Genomic DNA, 24,449 nt, shown 5'->3' with positions numbered 1-24,449 from the left:
GCCATTTCCTCACTTCCTATAAAGCAACACAGGCTGACAAGATGAGGAGGAACCAGCACAAACACCATTTAGTGGGTCCTCTCCGTCTCTACACTCCCAACCCCCATTTTTTCCCTAAGTCCAATACTATACGACTTACCTATTTAGCCTATTTATTGTTTATTGTGTAGCTTCCTTGTTGGTCCTAAGAACAAGGCTCCCTGGTGAGTTTTTAACTGATAACCCTGGTGCCTGGAACAGTTCTGGGACACAGATGTTGCTCCCTAGATAGTTGGTAAATGAATGGTCAAACAATACTATTCTTTACTGTCCTTGGATCCTATAGTGCAAAACATAAGAAAAGGATTTTAGTCATTTCCTTTTTATCTAAAAATAATTCTTAGGCTTTCCCCCCTAAATCCTTAATCCAAAAAAAATTTTAAAAGAAAAATGGATACAAACCAGTTTGAAAATGTGCCATGTGGGTTAACTGACTTCAGCTTAACTTGCTTTTTTTTTTTTTAAAGTATGCTTGGTAAACATGTCTCTTTCTGAATGATTCTAGTTCCTAAATGAGTCATTTTTCCTTATTCCCCTTGATTTAAGCACTGCTCACTGAAATAAACCATTAGATCCCCATCACAAGTCAGGGTACTAAAGCCACATTTGTCTGGTGATTATGGTACCGGTTATGTCATAAATGCTAACTGTCCACCCACATAAAATCTGCTGAAGCAAAGAAAAATGGTAAACATTATAATGTAAGTATCAGGTCATCCCTTCACCATGCCACGATGTCTGGCACTCTTCCTGGGTGGCTGGTTCTCAGTCCATCCTCAGTTTAAAAGTGGGCGTGATTCAAGCACATAGAGGAAAGAATCAGGAAAATAAACAGAGGAAGCACCATCCATTCCCGGGTCCATGAATGAAAGTCCAGAATAGCTCTATTTTACCATCTGTTTGTTTTTCCATGAGAAGTTTCTAAAATTTGTTATTTGAAATCTTCTGATTGGGGTTCTAAAGACCCATGTAGCAAGGCAGCCTTGACCTCTGGACATCAGTGTGCAATCTCTCCTTGAAAGCTGCATCTCAGAGTGGCCTCCCTGGTGGCAAAATGTTAAGTCTCAGCATTATCACCTCTACAATCTGAGTTCGATGCTCAGCTAGGGAGCTAACCCAAATATGGTCCAGCGGACCTCTCCTGTCTTGCCCGCTGCACCCCTCCACAGTGTATTTCAGTCACTCCACCTGTTCTGCTCCCTACTCTGTCTCTGGTGAATCCACTCACCACCAGCACCTCTGGCCTACAGCCCAGTTCTTCTATGCATAAATAAATCTTTAAATAAAAAAATAGCCTCATCTCAGAGATCACTGCCCCAGGAGAATCCCTCTACCATCAGTGGGTGGGTAATGCCATGTCTTGTATTCTTCCCTCCATGTGTCTCTCTTCTCTACAGGAAGCATCTTGTTCCTCTTATATTCCTAACATCCAGTAAAATGTCTGGCTTACAGTAGAATCCAAAAAATGTTTGGATAAATAAAAATTTGAATAAGAACACATAAGTACACACCTCTACTAATGACTTTGAACTGTCTTGATACCTTAACCAACCATCCATCAGGGAAACAAGGATGTAAAGTCACATGCATTGATACCAAGCATGAAACTAAAAGAGGCAACCCCACTCCTAGAAATCTATATGGTTCTCTTTATTGTGGGGAATAAGACACCTTCCACATATTATGACTATAGCAGAAAAGGACCTTTGACAAATAAAAACAGTTGTGTATTATGTACTTTGTTGGAGATGAGCAAATAGAGGGAAAATTCAGTAAACTGCTACCTAATTTCCTCATCATTCAAAAAACCCAGTGAGTTTTGGTAGTTAACTAAGTTAAAAAAAGTCTCTATTTTGTTCCTTAGCTAGAATTTTAAGAAACACTCTACTTATAAAGCCAATAATTAAATTTTACACATACACGCAACATGAGTGCACACACACACACACGCGCACACACACACACTGCAGTATACTTCAAAACCAGTAAATAATGGTTTTATGATTCAAGATATTATTTGGAAAGAGACCCAAATGTGCTTTTGATATTATTTGGATATTGCTTTGAGATTATTTGGATATTGTTTTGATATTATTTGGAAAGAGACCCAAATGTGGACTTTCAAAGCAGGATCCTATCGTAACAAACCATGGCTTCCCTGCCAGCCACAGTAATACACCCTGTTCTTTCACAATTTTTCCCTTTGCCTTTGCTCATAATGAAACATCAAGGAAAACTTACAGCTGTGCAAAAGATGCACTGGCACTCCTGCAACGTGGTCATCTTGTCCAGAGACTGTTCGCACAGGCAGAGTTTGCAAGTGACGAGGGGGGCCAATGCCAGGTCTCCAGGCGTTGGATTTTCAGTGGTCATGGTGAGACAGTGCAGCCTGCCAACTGAGCCCATCAGCCTCTCTTCAGTCTTCTTCCGTCTCCTCAATCCCTACAGAAAGGTCCAAAGAACAAAATATTTTATATATTGATACAACTATTGCAACCAACAGAGCAAATCCTCACCCTCTCTGATCTCTCAGCATACAGCAAATGTATTCCTGAAAGCACGGTCTAGAGAGTTTGTCCCTTTGACAAGGTATCTCTGGAATCCTAAAATTTTAAGGTGATCTCAGTGTTCTTATTTCTGGAATATAAACTACGGAAATCAGAAAACCACTATGAATAAACATGCCACTTCAGAGCCAAAGCACTTTTATAAAAGATTCAATGGATACAAAGATTACTTAAGAACAGAATGTCACTCAAAAAGTTAAAGAATTATCACAATTCAGCAGACTCTACTTCTAGGTATATACCCAAAACAGATGCTGGTCCACCCCTGTTCATAGCAGAATTATTCCTAACAACCAAAAGGTAGAAACAATCCAATGTCCATTAACAGATGAATAGTCAGACAAAATGTGTTGTAAACCAGGCCTCCCTGGCGGCGCAAGAGGTTAAGCACTGCACTATAAGCAATCCTCAGCCTCTGCAGCACGAGTTCTATCCCCAGCCCGCCAAGGAGCAACCCACATGGCAAGGCAGACCTCTTCTGGCTTGCCTGCTGTTCCTTTGAGCAGTATATTTCAGTCAGTCTTCCTGTTCTGTTCCCCCACTCTGTCTCTGGTGAATCCTCTCACCCCCCACATCTCATCTCTGGCCTGTACCCCAGCTGTTGTATGCATAAATAAATAGATCTTTTAAAAAAAAAAAAGTGTTATAAACCTATAATGGAGTATTATACAGCCTTTAAAAAGGCATGAAATGCTGACACATGCTACAACATGAATGAACCTTAAAGATCTTCTACTAAGGGCCTCCCTCGTGGCACAAGGGGTTAAGACGCAACCTATGAAGCAATCGGTAGCCTCTGCAGCACGAGTTCGATTTCCCGGCCGGCCAGGGAGAAACCCAGATGGCGCAGCAGACCTCTCCTGACTCTCCCACTGCTCCCCTCAGCAGTGCACTTCAGTCAGTCTGCCTGTTCTGTTCCCCACCCTGTCTCTGGTGAATCCTCTCACCCCCCACACCTCTGGCCTGCACCCCAGCTCTTGTATGCATAAATAAATAAATCTTTAAAAAAAACACAAAGGGCAAATACTATATGATTCCATTTACATGAGATAGCTAGAGCAGTCAAATTCACAGAGACAGAAAACAGAACAGGGTTACCAGTGACTAGAAAGAGGAAGAAAGTGATTTGATGAGTAGGGAGTTTCTTCTCGGAATGAAAATGTTCTGGAAATAGTTTTGGAGAGTGTAGTGTTTGCACAACACTGCAAATGTACTTAAGACCACTGCCTTGTACAGTTAAAATAGTCAAAAAGGTGAAGTTTTATGCTATGTCTATTTTGCCACAACAAAAAACTATTTTAATAGTGTGAATGTTTGCTGTATTTCTTCACATGCATTAAATCATTTACTCTTCTGCAGCCATAATGATTATTTTCTTCACTTTAGAGGTGAAGTCTTAAGTAGTTAAGTGACCACCCAAAGTTCTCAGAGTTTGTCCATAGAGGAGTAAAACTCAAACTCTCCATCTTCTGAGGCAAAGCCCAGGGTCTGGTGCATTCTGGTAGCACTGTCTCACAGTGGCTACTGATGTGGTGGGGTGGGGCAGGGAGAGTGAGAAGAAAGGTAAAGAGAGAGAGAAAATATGAAATCCGTGACAACAGCTATCCTTAGGGTCACTGAAGTTGTACAGGAATAAAATTTGTCTCCACATGTAGTATGACTATAGAAAAGGGGATTTTTTAAAAAAAAGATTTTATTTATTTATTTTTGCGTGGAAGAGATAGCATGTAGGCCAGAGGTGCAGGGGGGATGAGAGGATTAACCAGAGGCAGAATGGGGAGCAGAACAGGTGGATTTAGTGAAATACACTGCTAAGGGGAGGAGCAGGCAAGAAAGGAGACATCTGCTGCACCATATGTGGGTTAGCTCCCTGGGTGATGATCAAATTCAGGCTGTAGGGGTGACAGAGCTAAGACTTAGCCCCTAGACCACCAGGGAGGCCCCTAGGAAAGGCAATTTCTATACTGAAAAATAAAAATTCTTTTTTTTAATTTATTTTTTCAAGATGATCTTAAATTTATTTTTTTATTTTTTATTTTTTTTTAATAAATTTTATTTTTATATTCCCCATACAATTGCAACCCCTTTATTTTGACCCCAATCCCTCCCCTCCCTGCCCCCCACCCCCCATAGAGTGTCTCTGGTTCATAGTTATTTGTTGATTTTGATTTTCACTTTCTTATAGTTATTCATTTTCCTGGTCCCTTATTTAAGTTTTCTAGATCCCTGCTATGAGTGAGACCATCCGGTATTTTTCTTTTTCTTTCTGGCTTATTTCACTGAGCATGATCCCTTCCAGCGCCATCCATGTTGCTGCAAATTGCATGTGTTTATCTTTTTTGAATGCTGAGTAATATTCCATGGTGTATATGGACCACATCTTCTTGATCCAGTCATCTATTTTTGGGCATTTGGGCTGTTTCCAAAGCTTAGCTATTGTAAACAGTGCTGCTGTAAACATAGGGGTGCAGGTGCTCTTTGGAGTGGATGTTTCTGTGTCCTTTGGGTAAATACCTAGGAGTGGAATTGCTGGATCATATGGAAGCTCTATGTTTAGTAGGTCCAGAAATCTCCACACAGCTCTCCACAGTGGTTGGACCAGTTTGCACTCCCACCAACAGTGCAGAAGAGTTCCTTTTTCTCCACACCCTCGCCAACATTTGTTGTTGCTAGTTTTTTTAATATGTGCCATTCTCACTGGTGTGAGATGGTATCTTTGCATTTCCCTGATGACAAGTGATGTTGAACATTTTTTCATATGCCTGTTGGCCATTTGCATTTCCTCTTCAGAGAAGTTTCTTTTTAGCTCTTCTGCCCATTTTTGACAGGATTATTGAAAAATAAAAATTCTAACTGAAACCTTCCACTAGATTGTATTCAGAATATTTAAAGAGACAAATTGCAAAAATAATCTTCCTGCATATTCATATTTTATAGCACATAAAGTCACCTCATGTTCTGATTAAATAAGAGCAACATTCTAAAACTATTACTCTTTTAATAAGTTCTTCCACAGAAATAATTGCACGTAGCCTCTCATCCTACAAGAACCATTCTATCCCTCCCAGGTTGCTTCAAGGTCATCTTGTCTCTTACTACTCCTTTGTTTGTGAATTGCATGCTTATAGGTTAAGAAACCAAAATTATAAAAATATGAAGATATCCATCCCCACTAAAAGTTTCCTCCTTCCTTCTTTATTCAGCATTATTTTGTGTCTGTGATAAGAACACAACATAAGATCTACCCACTTCACAGTGTTAACTAGAAGCATTAGCTCTTCCACAAATGTGTACTGTTAAAAAACAAAATTCTGTGGCCTCCCTGGTAAGTCTGAGTGCTATCACCCCTACAGCTGAGTTCGATCCCCGACCAGGGAGCTCCCACATGGAGCAGTGGGCCTCTCCTGTCTCGCGTGCTGCTCCCCTCAGCAGTGTATTTCAGTATAATCTGCCTGTTCTGCTCCCCACTCCATCTCTGGTGAATCCTCTCATCCCTACACCCTTGGCCTACTCTCCCCAATTCTTCTATGCAAAAATAAATAAATAAATTTCAAAAAATTCTACTGCACACATTTTAAAGACCTTCCTGGCTTTATTCAAGAGTTCCTGAACCAGGCTTTAGCCCACCTAGCAAAGAGAAAGGAGTTTGAGAAGCTGTACAAAATACAAAAATTTTATATGTAGAACAAGAGAGGAATATATGGGAAAGTAAATTGCTTTTGGCAAGGTCAAGTTCCTTTGGGGGAGGCAGGGGTCTATGAGGCAGAAGACCTCACACTAGTGCAGACCAGGTGGTTCCTGAATGACTAGTTTATGATTCCATTTCTTGGAGAAGATGAAACTGTAATTAAGTCTCAGTATGGTGACAGGGAGTTTAGCATGAGTGTCTATTTTGGACCCATTGTCTGTTTTCAACAATACTTATCTATAATCTCATCAAATTGTATATGCTAAATATGTACAGTTTTTTGTCTGTCAACCATCCCTCCGTAAAGTGGTTTTAAAATATATAATTATGAAAATGGCTTATGCCATTCAAAAACTTTTTACAAAACAGAGGACTAACTTCTTAAAAGAAAAACAATTTCCAGCATCCAGTCTAGGCAGTATTTGCGACTCAGTGAGAGAGAGGCACAGTCACATATTTTATCTCTTCTGATGTGAACAATCCAAAACAATTCTTCAAAAAGAAGTGATTTGTTTTTCTGTGGACAAAACAATTCCCCAATGTGTTTAAAGCATGGGGGAGTTATAAAAACAAAATATTAACTGCTGCCACATAAAAGAATAAGGCAGGAGACCCAGTGTAGGTCCTGCTGACCTCCCAGGCACCATCACAGAAGCCCAGGGAAAGCAGCCCTTTGGTTTTTCACTCTGGGCAAAAATCAATAACGAGCATTTTCAAAATGAATGGCACATAGTGAACACTTCATTCAAAAAGAATATCAAACAAGGAATCCTTTCATCACTGAGTCATTAGAAATGAAGACACTCAATGCCATTTGCAGCAACATGGATGGAGCTGGAAGGCATGATCCTCAGTGAAATAAGTCAGAAGAAAGGATCTTCCCTGGTGGCCTCCCTGGTTAAGTCTCAGCACTATCACGGCTACGGCCTGAGTTCGATCCCCAGCCAGGGAGCTAACCTACATATGGTGCATGGATACATCAATCAGGCATAGTTAAAGAGGCTAAGTGAAACAGAAAGCTATCAGAATCAATCAACTGGATTTTACTGATGTAAGAGAATTCTGATGGACCTAAAATCCCAGGGGATCTGTGTTGAGGACTTAATTCCAGTTTATATCATGAAATTCTCCAAGTTTGCTCAAAAACAGGGGTCAGAACAGAAGAGGAAGTTCCTGAATATTCTCAAAATATTTACATGCCCTGTGAGTGTCTCGCCCACTGCTCCCCTCAGCAGTGTATTTCAGTCTATCTGCCTGCTCTGCTCCCCACTCTGTCTCTGGTGAAGCCTCTCACCCCAGTGAGAGCCCTGCACCTCTGGCCTACACCCCAGTTCTTCTATGCATAAATAAATAAATAAATCTTCCCCCAAAAAAGTGAGAAAGAAAAAGAAAAATATTGAATGGTCTCACTTATAGGGAGAATATAAGGAATCCACAAAAGGATCAGGAAAAAGACAAAACTTGCAAGCTGATCATAGACTTGAGGCATCCAGCAGGGAAGGGGAAGGAGGGGGCGGGGGTCAAAGCAGGGGAGGCAAGAGCACAAGGAACTGTGGTGATGATCACGGGGGCTGTGGTGGTGGGAGAACAGTGGGGGCTACATCCAAGGGGAGAGATCAAGTACTGTACAAAATTGAACAAAGATGCAAGAAATTTTTTTAAAAATTAAATAAAACAAAAAATTTCAAAAAAGAAAAGAAATGAAGACACTCAAGCAATCATCAGAGGAATCCTCAGGGTCCTGAAGGCAATGCTCTCCACCTAGATGTTGGTGAATGTCACCAGTGTCCTATGTTTCTTCCTTTATTCTCAGGAAGATTCACCAGGCTCGACTATGTGAAACCACCATTGCGGTAACTCACATCCTGTCCAAACAACTAGCACGTGGTGTGAAGCTCAGAGGGGGTGCCCCCCCCAAACCAACTGTATGGCATTTCCTCCTGGCCCACCCGGGGCACCACACCTTTCATAGGTACCCCAGCAATTCACACCCACCCTGCTCCAGTTTGGAAGAAAACCTTTCCAGAGAACTGGCAATTCGTTCTTACTGGCTTACTCAACTTGTTTTGCCTCATACCTCACATTTTACCTAAAATAAGAAAGTGACTTCAATGTTCCACCCTCCTGCTTGATTTTAAAACGGTAACAATTATAATTACTTTTACGGTTATTACAAATGTGACCAAGCTTCTTATTGGGCATGAAGATCCCAATGGGAGAAGAATTTTGGCAGACAATGCCAGAGGCATATTGGAAAGAGGAAAAACCTGTATAGTTGCCTTCAGGGTTAAACTTTGTGAAGTCACTGCAAGGCTGGGGGTGGGGTAAGGGCAGATTTCACCCAAATTGTGAAGTATCCCTTGCTTAAATATGACTGATCACATAACAGGACAGATTAGCTGGGACATGCAAGAAAGGAAAATCACCGTGACACAACTGATGCTGCACTAAATCACCAGGCATCAGCAGACCCACCTCTCTATGAGTCTCTCTGGCACTATAAAGTGTTCATTATATGAGAAGCAAATACTATCTGATAGGAAAGAACAGGAAAGTCACTTTTTCCCTCGTGTGTTTTCATTAGAATTGCCAAAGAAAGGAATACTTCAGAAGCTGTGCTGGAAGCACCGGATGTATAAGGAATTTTCATCTTCTGTTGGCGGCCTGAAAAAGCAATCTGCTCCCAAAAATGCAGAGAGTGGGAGAGCCAACATTCAGAGTATTTTTAACTAATGCAGTTTATGCCTCTTCCACTACTCATGATCACAGCAGTTATTCTACTGCATGAAAAGATGAGGGGATTGGAAAGGGTACTGCTTTACTAGGATACTTATCTCCTTATCCTATATACTAGGAATTTTTACACTCATCTGTAAAAACTTTTAAATATGGATACATGGATAAGGCATAGTTAAAGAGGCTAAGAGAAACAGAAAGCTATCAAAATCAATCAACTGGATTTTACTGACGGACCTAAAATCCCAGGCAATCTGTTTTGAGGTCTCCATTCCATGCTATGTTATGAAATTCTCCAAATTTACTCAAAAACAGGGGACAGAACAGAAGAGGAGGTTCCTGAATATTCTCAAAATGTTTACATGCCCATGGAAGACATTGGCAGTCATCCCTATGAGGCCCCAGAAATAAAAGGTATGAATACATAACTCAGAAATTGCTAACAAAGGAAGGATATTCAGGAAGGATCGGTGGTGGGAAGATAAGGCTGAAGTGTCACCTTGTATCATGGAGAGTCTCTGGAAAAGAATAGTCAGTAATTGAGCAGAAAAGATCTGCGATCCAAAGGTCTACTCTCTGCCTTGTTAGGAAAGTTCTCCCATTTCAACTAGGAATGAGATGTCAGACAAACAGCTTCCAGTCAATACAATCTGAAAATTAGTATTATGTTGACTTAAGCATTTATGCCCAATATAGCGATTTGTTGAGCTACTGGTTCATGTTCTTAGCAGAAACTACTAAAGACTCAAGTGGTACTGACCCAGTCTTATAAAGGGCTAACCATCAGCCATTTAGCTGAAGCTTTACACTACCAGTTGTCTGGAATGGAAGGTAGATCAGTTGGCCGACAGAGGAGAGAGGGCAATGGATGTGGTACCAAATGAAGCAAGGAATAAGTCAGGCCTCTACCCTGACTCTCCTCCCTGCCTGAATCTTCCTCTGCTCCTCTGTCATTCAGTGACTAGATGAACCAGTTATTCTGTTAGGAGGTGCATCTTAAATATTAGGAAGAACCCTTTACTAGACAGTCTCTTTGAAATTAAGTTATGAATAAAGTCTTTTATGACTATTTTAATAAGTTCTAATTTTCCTTGCAGCTTTATTGATATAACATTGTATAAGTTTAAGATGTACAGCATAATGACTTGATGCATGTATGAACTACAAAATGATTCCCACAGTAAGATTAATTATCAGGTCCATCATCCTCATATAGTTACAATTTCTTATGGTGCAAATCAGATCTAATTTTTATATTTTTCCCACAGAATATACAGGAGAAATAGATGGGAAAGAAATATGAGATCACAGTCCACAACGCAAGAGGCACTGAGATAAGCTAATTCTAAACCCTACAGAGTAAGGGCAGGGCCTCTGGGATGTCAAATTTTTAACATTTGCAAAATGCCACCCTTTTTCTCTGAAACACAAATTCTTTTTTCTTGCCTTTTCCCTATATTCTCATTACCACTGCAAGGTATGGCCCAAGAGGAGAAAATCCATCCCAGCTTTCCCAACAATATAAATTTATCAAAGAAGGTAGGAGTGAATGAGAATAACACTCAATGATATTCTTAGCATTGTAATTTTATATTATATTCATCACAGTCTCTCCCTCTTCTACTCCACCACTGTGTCCTGCCCACCTCTTTTTTAATCAGTGGTTCCCCTGCCTCCCACAATTATTCATACAGCCCTGCTGAATAATTTTCTTCCCCCTGCCTGGCATAACAACAAAGCCGAGAAGCAGGAAGGAACGCCACTTAAAGGCAGGTCAGACAATGATGTAATTAACAGATGAAGGAGAAGTGTTATTTCAGAAAGTTCCATAGAGCAAAAGACAGACTGGTTTCCTGGATCATGACACTACCAGGAAACTAACTAGTCATTAAAGCACAAATATCTAAATTGAAAACTTTCTCCAAATGAATAAAAGCAAGAGTAAATATCACCCCATCAGGTGAAAGATGTTTCACATAGAAATTTTAATTAGAAACAAGTTTTAAGCCGGTTTGGAAGAGGAATTTCCTCTATCCCACTCTAAGCAAGATGTAGGATGTGTGTTTCTGTAGGTGTTTGCCAAATCTGTTTCTTAAGGAATCCACAATACAGGAAAGGAAGTCTACCCACAAAGCACCCAACTCCACACGTGATAAGTGCTAGGGACATAAAAGCGATTAAACCCAGTCTCCACTTATAATAAGCACACTAGCTGAGAAGTTGCTAACATAGTTTCATATAATCATACACATAAACCCACACATTCTGTGGGTTTATAGCTGCAGTCACAAGTCCACCAAAGAGAGAAAAGAGATGTCTTGTTTATCTCCCAAGAAAAACAAAGAACCATTTGATTCAAGAGCTGAATTTAAACTCATGACTGTAAAAGATTAGAAACCAATGATAGATACATGGCTTTCAAAAATATCCTTTAATAGAAACTACAAGCCATGTGATCAGCACCATTTTCAGCTGTGCACTAGTCTACTGCTCTTAGACTGCTGTGTTTTCAGTTCAAGAAAGGGATCTTATCACAAATAAGAAGTTCCTCATTTCGTTACAAAAATACTGCTAGTCACTTTGACTTTCTTTAAGGTTTAAGTTTTTAAAACTACAGTGGTATAAATGCTCATGGACCGTTCAGAAGTACTCATTGACCAAATAAACAGCAAATGCCAAAATTAATTTTAAAAAGTTAAAATATGGATGTAAGACCTCCCACATACCTAAAAGTAAAAAAAAAAATAGGTTAAAATAAATAAATTAAGTGCTTTGATGTCTCTTAAGTTACTTTTCAGGTGACATGAGGGAAATATTACAAAATTAAAAAAAAAAAAAAACACCGTCTAGATGACAAACATGCAGTTTTTGGTTTTTTTTTTTTTCAGGTAAACCAACATGAATTAAGAATCACCACTCTAGTCCAAAGTTACTTCCAAGTTTAGGGAAATTCTTTCAGGACAGAGGAACATCTCATATATCTTTAGCTCCCCAGCATTCAGCAGAGTGCCTGGCAGATAGTAATCACTTAATAATACAGGGGGTCATTTTTCTGAATATGCATGAAGGAGAGAAAATAATAAAAGGCTAGTTCTGTACTCCTTTCTATTAATTTAAAAGCTGAAAATCTTGACAATTTGCCACCTTTGAGAAGTTTCTATAAATTCAGGCAGGCATTCTTGAAAAGTCTCCCTTCTCAGGAGCAGTGGCTTCCAATACCTGTTCCCCAAAACTCGAAGGAGACAGCATGACTTGTGTGACAGCTGGGCCCATTTTCTGTATCTAGTATCATCAGTTGCACAAAGTAGGTTTAGTCCCAAGACTCTTTGGACTTTGTTCCTCTACCAACATTTGGGTTCAGCATGATTCCTGACCTCTACCTCAAACTAGAGAGTACGAATACTAAAAAGCTCACTCAACAAGAAAGTCATTTCCTAAGTGAAGGCCAGGGGAAGAACAGAAGCCAGGACTAGCAGAAACTGATTCTGATAGTAGGTCTTGATAATAGGTTTCTAAACACCCAAAATTCTGAAACTGCTTCTCAAAAGGGACATTTAAAACACACTTTCTTAAAGGTATTCAAGGTGATACAGAGAAAGTTTGCAGGCAGTTAAGTGGTCTCAATAAACAGATAAAATAAGCCCTCTTCTTTCTGCGAGGGCATATTTTTCTTTCTCCTACAGAGTTTGGCTCTGAAAACCTGGTTGATAACCTGGGAGACCCAATAACTGGCTCTTTTGTAAAAAACACATCTGCAACTGACCTAGTTTGGAAGCCTGGATGCCTTTAAATTGCCAATGAACTAAAACCATTCATGAGAATGGGGCTTTTGAATGCTGAGAATGTTCTTCAGGGCTCAGCACAAAGATATTTGGCATAGGTGACTGTAAATATTTGTAAAACGCTGGGTAAATGGACAGTGTTTGACCACACTCAAACCTTACTTCCAGCACAGTAGAGTAGGAGCAAGTTATCTAGGGTGATTGGTTTAGGGGTTTTTGGTTGAGTTTTTTCTGTTTGTTTTAAATAAAAAGCCAAGCAAGCTCATTCAGCTACTCCACATCTTTTGACATTCTCTATGTATGTTTACCTTGTGTTTGTTTACTCATGAAGACAGTTTCAATTAGTCAGAAGCTACTTTTTGACACAGGATTTTTTTGTCTTTCCTATTTTTCTAAGTTATGCCCTCCTGGAAGAACAGCATATTAGTCACAAGTGTGCAAAGGTGAGGCAGGAACTGTGGGAAAATGTAGCCTTGGATTTCATAATATGATTATCTCCAAGTGAATCTTTTATGCATCTGCAATAGATATCTTTCTTTTCCTCCCTCTCTCCCTTCATCAAAGTGGTTTCAGAAATATTTAAGGGATCGCTAGCCAGGCCAAGGACTAGGGATAGGGAAAGAGGACAGTCAGAAGGAACAGAGAGAGGAATTAGAGGTGAATAGTGGGATTGCGAGGTGCATCTCAGAGAAAGTGTAGCATTTTAATTAGCCAGCCACTCAGTGTAGACCAGCTGGGTTCCTTTCGCCTGTTACCCACACCCTAAAAACTGAGTCATCTCAAAGTTCATTTCTTTTGCTTCTGGACCTAGAAACCCCCAGTGTGCTGCTTCAAAAATGTTAGAATGCTTAAAATGTTCTTTAAGTCCATACCATGCAACGTTCCAATAAATACCCAGAAGTGCCTGTCAAGTTAGAAGAATTCTGGAAGTCCTATTAGGAGCTTCAGCCAATATTTTGATAAGATATGTGCAGCAGAAACAACTAAGAAAGTGACAGACTGAAGTGGAAGTAAAAAGACGGAGAATATTTTCCCAGAAAAGGGTATCCATTGCTGAGAAATGTGAATATGAGACGTTTACGCAGCAGGAGTAGACTTATAGCCCAACCCCTGAAATTAATAAGAAAAGCAAAAGCGCCCTGAAAGGGGTAGGAAGCTGAAGGCACCATTGCTCTGCTGAAACAGGAATCAGTTTCATTTTAATTTAAACTTCCGAACAGCAGAAGAGCATCAGAGGTTCTCTGTTTTATCAACCACCCCCGGACAAAATAATCACTATACTATGTGGCCAAGATACCATCAGATACCATAGTTACAACATCTTATTCATCTCTGTGCCTATCAACACTCTGCTGTGGATTCCACCTAACAAAAGGTAAACATCTGAGATGATACCAACTTTTGGTCTCCCCTTAAGAAAAAGGGAGATTTGCTCTAATCTTGAATTGTACCATCCTGTCTGCAGCGACGATCTCATTAGGAATTAAGCCGGTTTCTTTTGACCTTTACCAAGACACCTATTTTTTAAAAGCTAACAGGTGTCTAAGGCATTTCAGGATGAATTCAATTCTGCATGGTTGGAAGCCCTGGAAGCAGCAAACAAAACTAGAACTACGGTATCACAATGAGCCTCTTGTTCTTTTATCTCTCTTAACTCGACACCTTTCCTGCCTTGCAATGCCTGCAGCCTTTTCACAAGCTGGAGAAACCTACCTGGCAGGAGAGTAGATGTTCCCGTCCGCAGCCGCGGGCTTCCGAGAAGCCACCCTCGCGCACCTCCAGCCGGGCAGCTCACACACCCCGGAGGCGGAGCTGTTTCATGCTCTCTTCCTCCGAGCTTGGGGGCTGACAGCTCCACACTTTGCAGGATTGCAACAGGACTGGGCCTCCCAGACCTCTCGGGTCAGAGCAGCAGGAGTGCCTGATCGCCTCCTGGCCTTGGGGAGCGGCTGCGGCGCCCGGGGAGCTTTGCAGGTCGTGGGGCGCAGCGCCCCAGCAGCCGCGCAGCGAGCAGCGCGTCCATTTATACAGGAAGCTCAGGCGCGGCACTTCCTACTTCCCATCTGGGGCGCACTTTAGCTGCAGGTGGTGGGCTTAACCCTGTCCGAACCCCGCGGCCAGAGAACAGGAGCCATGCAGCGCCCCGGCGATCAGGACCTGTCTGTCACCCTCGTGGGGCAGCTGCAGCAGAAATCCCCAGCTGGGTGTGCGCAGCAGCCCCTAGTGTCCTTCCTCCTGCCCCAAAGGGGACATTTCACCTCCTGGCTTGGGGAGCTTGCTGTTACTCTGCAGTCCTACCTCCTCCCCAGCCCTTTAAATCTCTTCCTCCCACGTCTAACAGCCCAGACCTGCCTCCCCACCTGGCCAGAAAACCATTTTTATAGGAACACTTCCCATGCACGTCTCATCCCAAACACCTTGTACCTGATTTGTCCTTTTGCGCTGAATGATAAAATTAGAACGCACGCCCATCAGATCAGGCCTGGCTGAGTTTACCTCATAAAATGCAGGCACACCTTTATGGAACAATGAGGCCTTTGATGTGCATTGTCAAATTATCTGGGGAATGCTTAGTAACCTAACAGGTTGTAATCTCAGTTACAGAAACTGTAACTACACGATCCTGAAGCTGGGGAGGCTGAGGGAGTGGGAAATTGGGGAGAGAGTCCAGTACCCACTTTCCTCACTCTGAGACCTTGGACACTGGATTTTGTGTGAGGTTTATAAGTGATTGTTTATCTGCTCACTCCCCACATACACCTCAGAGATCACATTCACTCTTGCAAATCTTTTGAATGCAGCAATTTAGAAATGTCTGCTCTGTGCTCACCAGGCAACCTCACCCCACTTTTGCAACCAGAGTCAGAAATGTGTTTCCTAAAAGGAAGGGACCGCAAGCCCTTTGTTGAAGGAATCAAGGTGCCAGTGAAGTGGCAGCAGCAGGCGCTGATCCAAAGGACATAAGCTAACTAACTGCCTCGCAGCCCTTCCTGGCGAAGAAAACCTCTAAGTCTAAGCCAAGTGCTGAAAAACACAGGGGATCCTGGTGGATGAAGGTAGAACAGGCAGGGGATCAGCCCGTTGATGGGGTAGGAAGGGAAGGAAGACAAGGGAGATAAGGCAGTAAGAGGGATCCCAAAGTAATAAAATCAGCACCTATTTGAGCTTGAAAAGATCTTCTAACTAGTTTAATACAAACGCCTACTTTGAACGATGAGAAAACTGAAGTCCAGGGAGATTTAAGGATTGGCTTGAATCAGGGAGAGGCGAAACTAGATCCTAAATCTGTCAGATGACCACAGTACATTTCAATTTAAACCACTCGGCGAATGCCTAACTTCCAATTCAGCTAGCAGCTTAAGGTCTGATTTAATCAGCCTCAAGATGTTCTTTGGAATCTGACCCTTATTGATAGAAATGAGTCCGGAGAGGTGAACACAGCACCTTCTTAGAGGTTACTTTATTCATTAGTGTTAATGCAAAAAAGGCACCTTAATGAGGGTGCATGGGTGCCTTGGGGAAGGAAATTCTATGGGGACTCCTTCTGAGGGGGCAGGGGAAAGCAAATATTGTCTGAAAAATGTGAAAATTGATAAATGTTGAAATAAAAAAAAATTAAAATTATAAAAAAAGGCACCTTAAGCCAAAGTTCAGCACACAAGTTCACTTTTAAAATTATTATGCAATTAAGTTATCTTTTGTCTACAGGAGAGGGGAAGAAGCTGCTGCAGAGATGAAGAAAAACATAGGTCAAGCAATTATCATGCTGCCTATTGTTGCAAAGGATGGGGAGGGGAAATACTGTTAGTGAAATAACAGCATTTTCAACCATGCAGGTTTATACAAATTGCATTGAACTTTTTGTAGGACTAAGTCACCATGCAGAACACTACAGGTGTTGGGAGAAAATTCATTCAGATATGCTAAACAGGTCTACAGTGTGCATTCGTTCATTCCCTCCATCATATATTGATTTCCTCCTCCCGGAGAAGCTAGTAGGTGCTAAGAAGACAAAGATAAGTGGATGTGGTCGCTGTCATTGAAGAGCTCTCAGACCAGGAAAAAATCAGAGCAGCAAATCAATTACCAGGGTACAATGACAAGTGATATGATGGACTTAACACGATGTGCTATGGAGCAGAGAGGGCTAAACAAAAGGGGTCATGAAAGTATCTCACAAGGGTTCCCTGAGAAGCTGACTTAAAGCTGAGTCTTAAAATGCAGGCTGGGGAGGGAAAAAGGGGAAGTGGTGAGAGACAAAAGCCAGTGCAAAGGTTTAAAGATGTGAGGCACTGGATGATGCGATTCATCATTCAGAGCAAAAGAATTCAAAATACAGAATGAGGACCCACACTGATAATGGGCATGGAAAGAGAAAAGAACAGAGAATTCAGAAAGAGAAATGATGAGGTCTGATATCTGATTGGATGTGAGGGGAGAGACTTAGTGAAGGGGGTGGGGAGGGAGAGAAGAAAGAGATAAGAGAAGCCCAGGCTGCTGGCGGTGCCATTGACTATGGGACTATAGGAGAAGCAGTGGTGAGGAAAGTGATAGTCACTCTATTTTTTTTAAAGATTTTTTTTAAATTTTATTTATACAAGTGCTGGGGTACAGGCCAGATGCAGGGAAGGGTGAGAGGATTCACCAGAGACAGAGTAGGGAACAGAACAGGCAGACTGAAGAAACACATTACTGAGGGGAGCAGCGGGTGAGACAGTAGAGTTCTGCTGCTCCATGTGGGATTCTCACCAGCCAGGCAGCTGGGATCAAAGACACGCTGCAGAGGCTGCAAACAGCTTTACAGTGCAGCGCTCAAATGCCTGCGCCACCAGGGAGGCCCCTAGTCACTCTAATTAAAGCCTGCCAAATCTGAGGTACCTCTAGAACATACTAGAAGACTAGCCTACTAGACTGTCAACAATGAGAGATCTGGGGTGGAGAGTTTGTTAAGAGTTACCATCATTTAGGTGGTGGCCACAAATGAGGTCACCAAGAACTGAGATCACCCACAAAAGGTAACATGTTGTAGAGGGAAGCAAAGGCTTTAGACCCAACCAACTCTCTCACCCCCTCATTATCGTGTAATTGGAACAAGTTTTAACATACTCAAAACTCAGTTTTCTCACCTATAAAAGAGGAATGATGGTATTCATTTCATGAGTGGTTGTGAGGGTAAATGAAAAGTTTGTAAAGTAGCATAATGCCTAATGGTTCATACAAGTCTTGGGGATGAAGCAATGAATGTCACTTGCCAGTATTGTGCAGTGCACAACCTACTCAACTGAACAGTATGTGCCTGATCTCACACACTGTAAGAACCAAGTCAATGTGATTCATCTAAGAAGGAAGGGAAAATGGAAAAGAAAAGGAATACCAATATTTATTTAAGGGTACATAAAAGAAGAACCCTGTAAAAAATAATGTAATCTTTGATACTCAGACTGAGCAGGGAAACCCAGCCACTATAACGTACACAACACTTTTTATCTTTCTGAGCAATAATAGACATAATATTACAAACCGTTCACCAGATTACAGGCAGACTGACCTTCATATACTAGAGAATCATTTCCTAATCTGAATTACAGACCTTCCTAAAGTAAAGACAAATAAATCTTGACATTAATGGTAAAAGTAATCCAAGCTGCAGAAATTGCATTAACTTTTAATATACCTAAAGTCATAGAAAAGCCAAACTAAAATAAATTCAAAGCACAGTTCTTCCTTTATCTGAGGCCAAAATATACACATATAATAGTAGATAAACAAATGTGTAAAATATTTATATAATAATATATGCACCTGGTATATACTATTATATATACATAAAATAATCTATGTATATTATAAAATGCTTTGTAAAGAATTAACAAGTAGAATTTCTTCTTTGGAAATTATTCTTTAATTAACATAAAGAAAAATCAAGGGCCTCCCCGGTGGCGCAGCGGTTGAGCGCTGGGTTGGGAAGCTGCCGGCAGTCTCTGCAGCGCCGGTTCAATCCCCGGCTGCTCCCCGGCCTCGGGAGGAGGGTCCCACATGGCGCGCAGACCTCTCCTGCCGCCCGCTGCTCCCCTCAGCAGTGTACTTCAGTCCTTCTGCCTGCTCTGCTCCCCGCTCTGGCTCTGGTGAATTCTCTCTCCCTCCCGCGCTTCTAACTGTACCCAGTGCTTGTATGTATCAATCAATCAATAAATAAATAAATCTAAAAAAAAAAAAAAAAAAAAAAAAAAAAAATCAAAATTCATTCTTATGCTATTGAAATTACCCTTCCAATTTAGTGTGTTAGTAACTCATACCTTCCACTTGACATCTTAATTACAAACTGTGTTAAAAAATAAAATTTTTTAATGATTTGTTCTGTTTTAAGAAAACAAAGAACACAAGTATTGGGAAATCAGCTTCTGCAATAGGTGCAATTTTCTCTCCATGGGAGAAGATTTAAGGCAAAGGTCATGTGTTCTAGTAATCTCTTATTTCCAAACAGCCACCATTGCACTTGTATTTTTCTGCTGTATCTAGTGGTGCTCATCTTATGCATTCACCCAACATTGACTAAGGTATTGAGTACAGAACTAAGAGTAAGACACAACACCAATTAAGACGGAAAACAATTTTAAAATGTACATTTCTGTATGTGGGTGGTGCAGCAGTCAAACTACATGGAAGTCAAAACAGGACCCAGAAATGATCACCCAGTTACCATTGACTTGACAAAAAAAAAAAAAAAAAAAAAAAAAGTGCTCCAAAAGTTTGAGACTTGCCATTGGTTCTGCTTCATAAAAGATCATCTCAATCGCTCATAAAAGTGAAAAACAGCTGGGCTCCAACAAGAAAAACCTGATCAGACCCTTCTCAAATTGGTACCGCTCTATGTCACACAAGAACCCATCAGGACCTGAGGGGAGAGCAAGACTCCAAATGCTTCACTTCTTGGGTCACCTGAAGAAGAAAGGAAGTGGGTCCCCTGGATTAAAGGGATAATTGCACAGTGAAGGATCCAGACTTTGAGTAGTGAACTTCATGTGGCATATAGAGAAGTTGATTTAGATGGACACCTGAAACTCATATAAGTTTATATATTTAATATACATATAAAATATATTTATATAATTATATATTTTAATATATTTTATAAATATATAGTTTATATATTTTATATATATAATAAATTATAATGCAATGTCACTTCAATAAAAATTATAATTAAAAAATGACTCCAAGGATTCAGTTGTTCAAGACTCATAATAGTCTATATATAACACCAGTGGTAAGCTGGGGTTATGAGTTGATGAGAAAGTGGCATTCAGCACTGTTGTTCATCACCTAACTCAAGAAAACAAATAACCACATTAACCACATGAAGATTCTCCACTAGAGTCAGCTGAAATCATCTTGAGATGCCTTAAATTGGCAAAGTTTGCATTAATCCTTCTACTAATATGAGTATTGCCTCCCAAATCCTGCATAAGACAATCCTGCAAAAGATCCCCAGGGTTTCCCCTCCTGATTTAGGGGTTAAGTCTCAGCAGTGATGTGATATCACTATGATGGCCTGAGTTCCATCCCTGGCCAAGGAGCTGACCCACATGGCACAGCAGACCTCTCCTCTCTCGCCCGCTGCTCCCCTCAGCAGTGTATTTAAGTGGATCTGCCTGGTCCACTCTCCACTTTGTCTCTGGTGAATCCTCTCAACATCGCCCCAAGTCTCTGGCCTGCACCCCAGTTCTTCTACACAAAAAAATAGATGAGAAATCTTAAAAAAAAATCCCCAATGTCCTCCCCCTACCCCGTGCTTTCATCCCAGCCAATGTACTAATTGGTTTATAGGAAATGAAAGGCTCAGCACTGCACAGTCACGTCCTACGTAGACACAAAGGACTCAGCAGAAATAAGTCACACCACTTTTTGGCTTAAATCATGATGATCTGCATTCTTGGAATTAAGATTCCCCTCTAGAGATCAATTAGTCATAGATGAGAATATTAAAAATATGAATTTTCCAATGGGACTTTATTTTAATAGGCACCTTTAAAATTTTTCCCTATGGAACAGGAAAAACAAAATAAATAAGAACACAAAATTAGCAGGCAACTACAAATCAGAGACATTCTGCAGGGGAAGGGGAGGGAGATGGATCAAAACAGAGGAGGGAAGAGCACAAGGGACTAGGGTGATGGTGCACGGAGGAATTGGTGGTGGGAATTTTAAGGACTGCACCTGAGAGGAGAAAGCAGACATTGTACAAAAATGAACAGTGATGTAAAATATATAAAAATAAATAAATTAAAAAAAATTTTCCCTATGACATAGATGGCAGATTCCACTCTTTTCCCACCATCTCGCTTCCCCCCATCTTATCGCTCTCCCTTCAAAATAGTGGCTAATGAAGTCCACAGTGAAACTAAGAACTGATAGAGCTGGCAAACACTGTTATCTGCAAAAGACCAAAGAAAGTGAAGTTGAAAGCACGATGGAAGGTTGGGTTTGATGACTGCTGGATGGGAAAAATGCAGGTACCTTGAGGGAAGGCTTCCATTCTGTATGCTACAAGACAAAATAAGCTCCTGCCCTGGGAAAGTCTATTTTCTTTCCACATCTACCAATGTCACCTGAAGTCCTCCATATCCTCCTCAGGATGTCTTAAGGTTGGTGGTCTTTTTGGAAAGGCCTCCTCCTCACCCCACAACACCCCCAGCACAAGCCGCAGGATACAAGCACAAAGGTCCTCAGAGACTTGACCAGGTTTTGAAGGTTGTAGAAAAAGCCATAGAGTCTGCAACAAGGCTTAAGTTCAATCCTCAATACAATGGACTCTCAGGACTCTCACAGACACCCTAAATGGTGTCTCACAAATCAGTGTTCCCTAAATGGATCCTCCTCATTCCTCTTACTCCTGCAGAGGCATCCTGTTCAGACTAAATATATAATTATCAGTTCAAATATGCAATAATTGTACAAACTCCTGCTTACAAGATGAGTAAGTAATGCAACATGATGAAGAGCTAACACTGCCGTGTGATATTTAGGAAAGTTGTTGAGAGGAAATTCTAAGTTGTCATCAGAAGGTGAAAAATTTTTCCTTTCTCTTTTCTTTGTTTCCTTTCTATTGTCTCTAGGAGAAGGGTGTTAACCGAACCTGTCATGGTCAAAATTTCACAATATACGTGACTCAAACCATCCTCCTAAACACCTTGAAGTTATTTGGCGATAGGAGAATTATTTCCCAACAATAGACAAAGTAAATAAGCAATCGTAGTCAGGTCACACAAGAATTTTTTATTCTTATGATGAAATTATGAATTCAACTCATGAAAGTCACTGTGTCACTAGTTGTAGATAATTAATGATTTTGTAAGGTCAGTAGTGAAAAAAAATTATTTACTGCCCAGGGTACTCTCTGTTCAGATACATAGGCCTTGTCAACTCAGCGCTCTATTTCTCATTTATGGTACTCACTAAACACTCTCTATGTCTATCTTGCTCAGGAGTCTGTCAGTATTTTCTTCATTTTCCACTCACATCAGTCCCTCAAACACCTATGTCCCAAAGTCAACAGTCAATGGTGTCTTCTAAGTGTGTTTCTCTGCTCTCATTTAATCATATTGATGTCAGGGACACACACACACACACACACACACACACACACACACAGCTCTGAATTATCTATTCATGTTCTTTATCCATTTAGCTTCAGAATACTTATTTTCTAGTCTGTATTTATAAAAACTGCCTGCAATATATTACAAATACTTCTTTTGACAACTTATGACAACTAAAGTCCATTGATTTCTTTTATATAACTTTGCAGGACATGTTTTTGTTGTTGTTGTTGTTGTGTATGTTCTAATATGCCTTCATGTCTTCATAGTGTTTGGGATTTCCAAACTTGCTTAAGGTTTCCCAAGCTTTCCATTATGTATGTATGTTTTCCTAGACAATCTTGTGAGGTAGATTTTTTTAGAATTATCTTTAAATGATATATGAAGAATCATGTTATATTTTAACCAGATAATAAACTACTTACAGGAGAACAATTTATTAAGTAATCCAGAATTTTTCCAACAAATTGGATAGCAACCTCTATCAAACACCATAGTGTTTTATAGTCATTCTAATTTTTCTTCTTTTTTAAAAGATTTATTTATACAAGAACTGGGGTACAGGCCAGATGTGGGAGAGAGTGAGAGGATCCACCAGAGACAGAGCTGGGAACAGAACAGGCAGACTGACTGAAATACACTGCTGAGGGGAGCAGCGGGCAAGACAGGGTAGGTTTGCCACACCATGTGGGTATCTCCCTGGCTGGCCAGGAATCGAAACCACACTGCAGAGGCAGCGGACATCTTCATTGCACAGCACTCAACCGACTGAGCCACTGGGGAGGCCCTATTCTTATTTTTCTTATTTATGGCTCTAATAGGGTATTATCAACAAAAAACTTTATTAGCATTTTACATAATTTCTTAAAACACATGCCACTGTTCTATTTTTAAGTTGTGGGAAATTTATATATTACATATTTTTATGGTGTTAGTTTAAGGGAACATTTCTTTCCATTCAAGGGAAATTTCCCTCCATTTCTTAGTGCTCTGTACTAAAATAGAAGTTCTCAATTTGTACATTTATCTTGCATACAGCCACTTCCCCAAATATCTTATTATTTCTACTAGATTGGCTGTTGTTTTTGTTTGTTTAGCTTAATCTCATGTCTGTGGGGGTGTACACATATATATCAGTCACAAAAAAATTTATTTCCTTATCCAATAACTATAATAGCAATATAATGTTTTATTGCATTTTCTAGAACATGGATATATTGTTAGAATATTACTTAACATAATGATGAGTAAAATTCTGTGCATAGGCATTCAGATAGATATAGGTCCTTATTGAACTGGATTTAAAATTTTACCACTTAAGTTTGCTGTTAGTTTTTCACAAATAGTCTTTTAAAAAAAAAAAAATTTTTATTTATTTTTATACAAGAACTGGTGTACAGGTCAGAAGCACAGTAGGAAAAAAAAAAAAAAGAAGCACAGTAGGGTGAGAGGAGTCACCAGAAACAGAGTGGGGACCAGAACAGGCAGACAACTGAAATACACTGCTGAGGGAAGAAGAGGGCGAGACAGGAGAGGTCTGCTGCACCATGTGGGTAGCTCTCTGGCTCACCGGGAATTGAACCCACACTGCAGAGGCTGCGGACAGCTTCACAGCACTGCGCTCAACCCACTGCGCCACCGGGGAGGCCCTTTTCACAAATAGTCTTAATTAAACCTAAAAAGTTTCCTTTTATTCTTAAGTGTTATATTTGGAATAGCACTGAACTTTATCAAATGGCTTTTTGGCAACTATTGATATACTCATGTTACTTATTTTTTAGATTTCTGATATTATAGATTAGGTGGCTGGGTTTTCTGATATTACCTAAATTTATAATCCTGGGATAACACCTTCTTGATCATCTTATATTATCTTATAATGGGGTTGAAGTTATGTTGGATCCCTAAAAAGAGTTGGGAAGAAACTTTTATTTTCTATAATGTGTAAAAGTTTAAATCATACAGCAACTAACTAATATTTAAGACAGAATGACCTCAAAATTTTTCATTCAAAGCAGGATACTCTGAGAATGAACAA

General features: G+C 40.4%; 1 protein-coding gene across 6 annotated transcripts in view; it reads right to left on the bottom strand.

The window, feature by feature from the left end:
- The window catches only part of RNF144B (ring finger protein 144B), a 149,084-nt gene that overhangs the window by 57,112 nt on the left and 67,523 nt on the right, over positions 1 to 24,449 (bottom strand). For 4 of the 6 annotated variants that reach the window (XM_054698335.1, XM_054698333.1, XM_054698336.1 and 1 more), the window contains exon 2: positions 2,281 to 2,481. In XM_054698335.1, coding sequence (XP_054554310.1) covers positions 2,281 to 2,445 — 165 coding nt within the window. In that variant the 5' untranslated portion in view covers positions 2,446 to 2,481. Of the gene's footprint in view, positions 1 to 139; positions 320 to 2,280; positions 2,482 to 14,525; positions 14,814 to 24,449 lie in introns of those variants that run through there. The other 2 variants (XM_037518919.2, XM_054698337.1) reach the window with 2 other exon arrangements.

This window comes from Talpa occidentalis, unplaced genomic scaffold (assembly GCF_014898055.3).
Source record: "Talpa occidentalis isolate TD23 unplaced genomic scaffold, MPIMG_talOcc4v2.1 talOcc4.2, whole genome shotgun sequence".
In the NCBI taxonomy this organism is placed as follows: domain Eukaryota; kingdom Metazoa; phylum Chordata; class Mammalia; order Eulipotyphla; family Talpidae; genus Talpa; species Talpa occidentalis.
The sequence above is the reverse complement of the archived record's forward strand: the minus strand, read 5'-3'. Positions and strand labels throughout refer to the sequence as shown.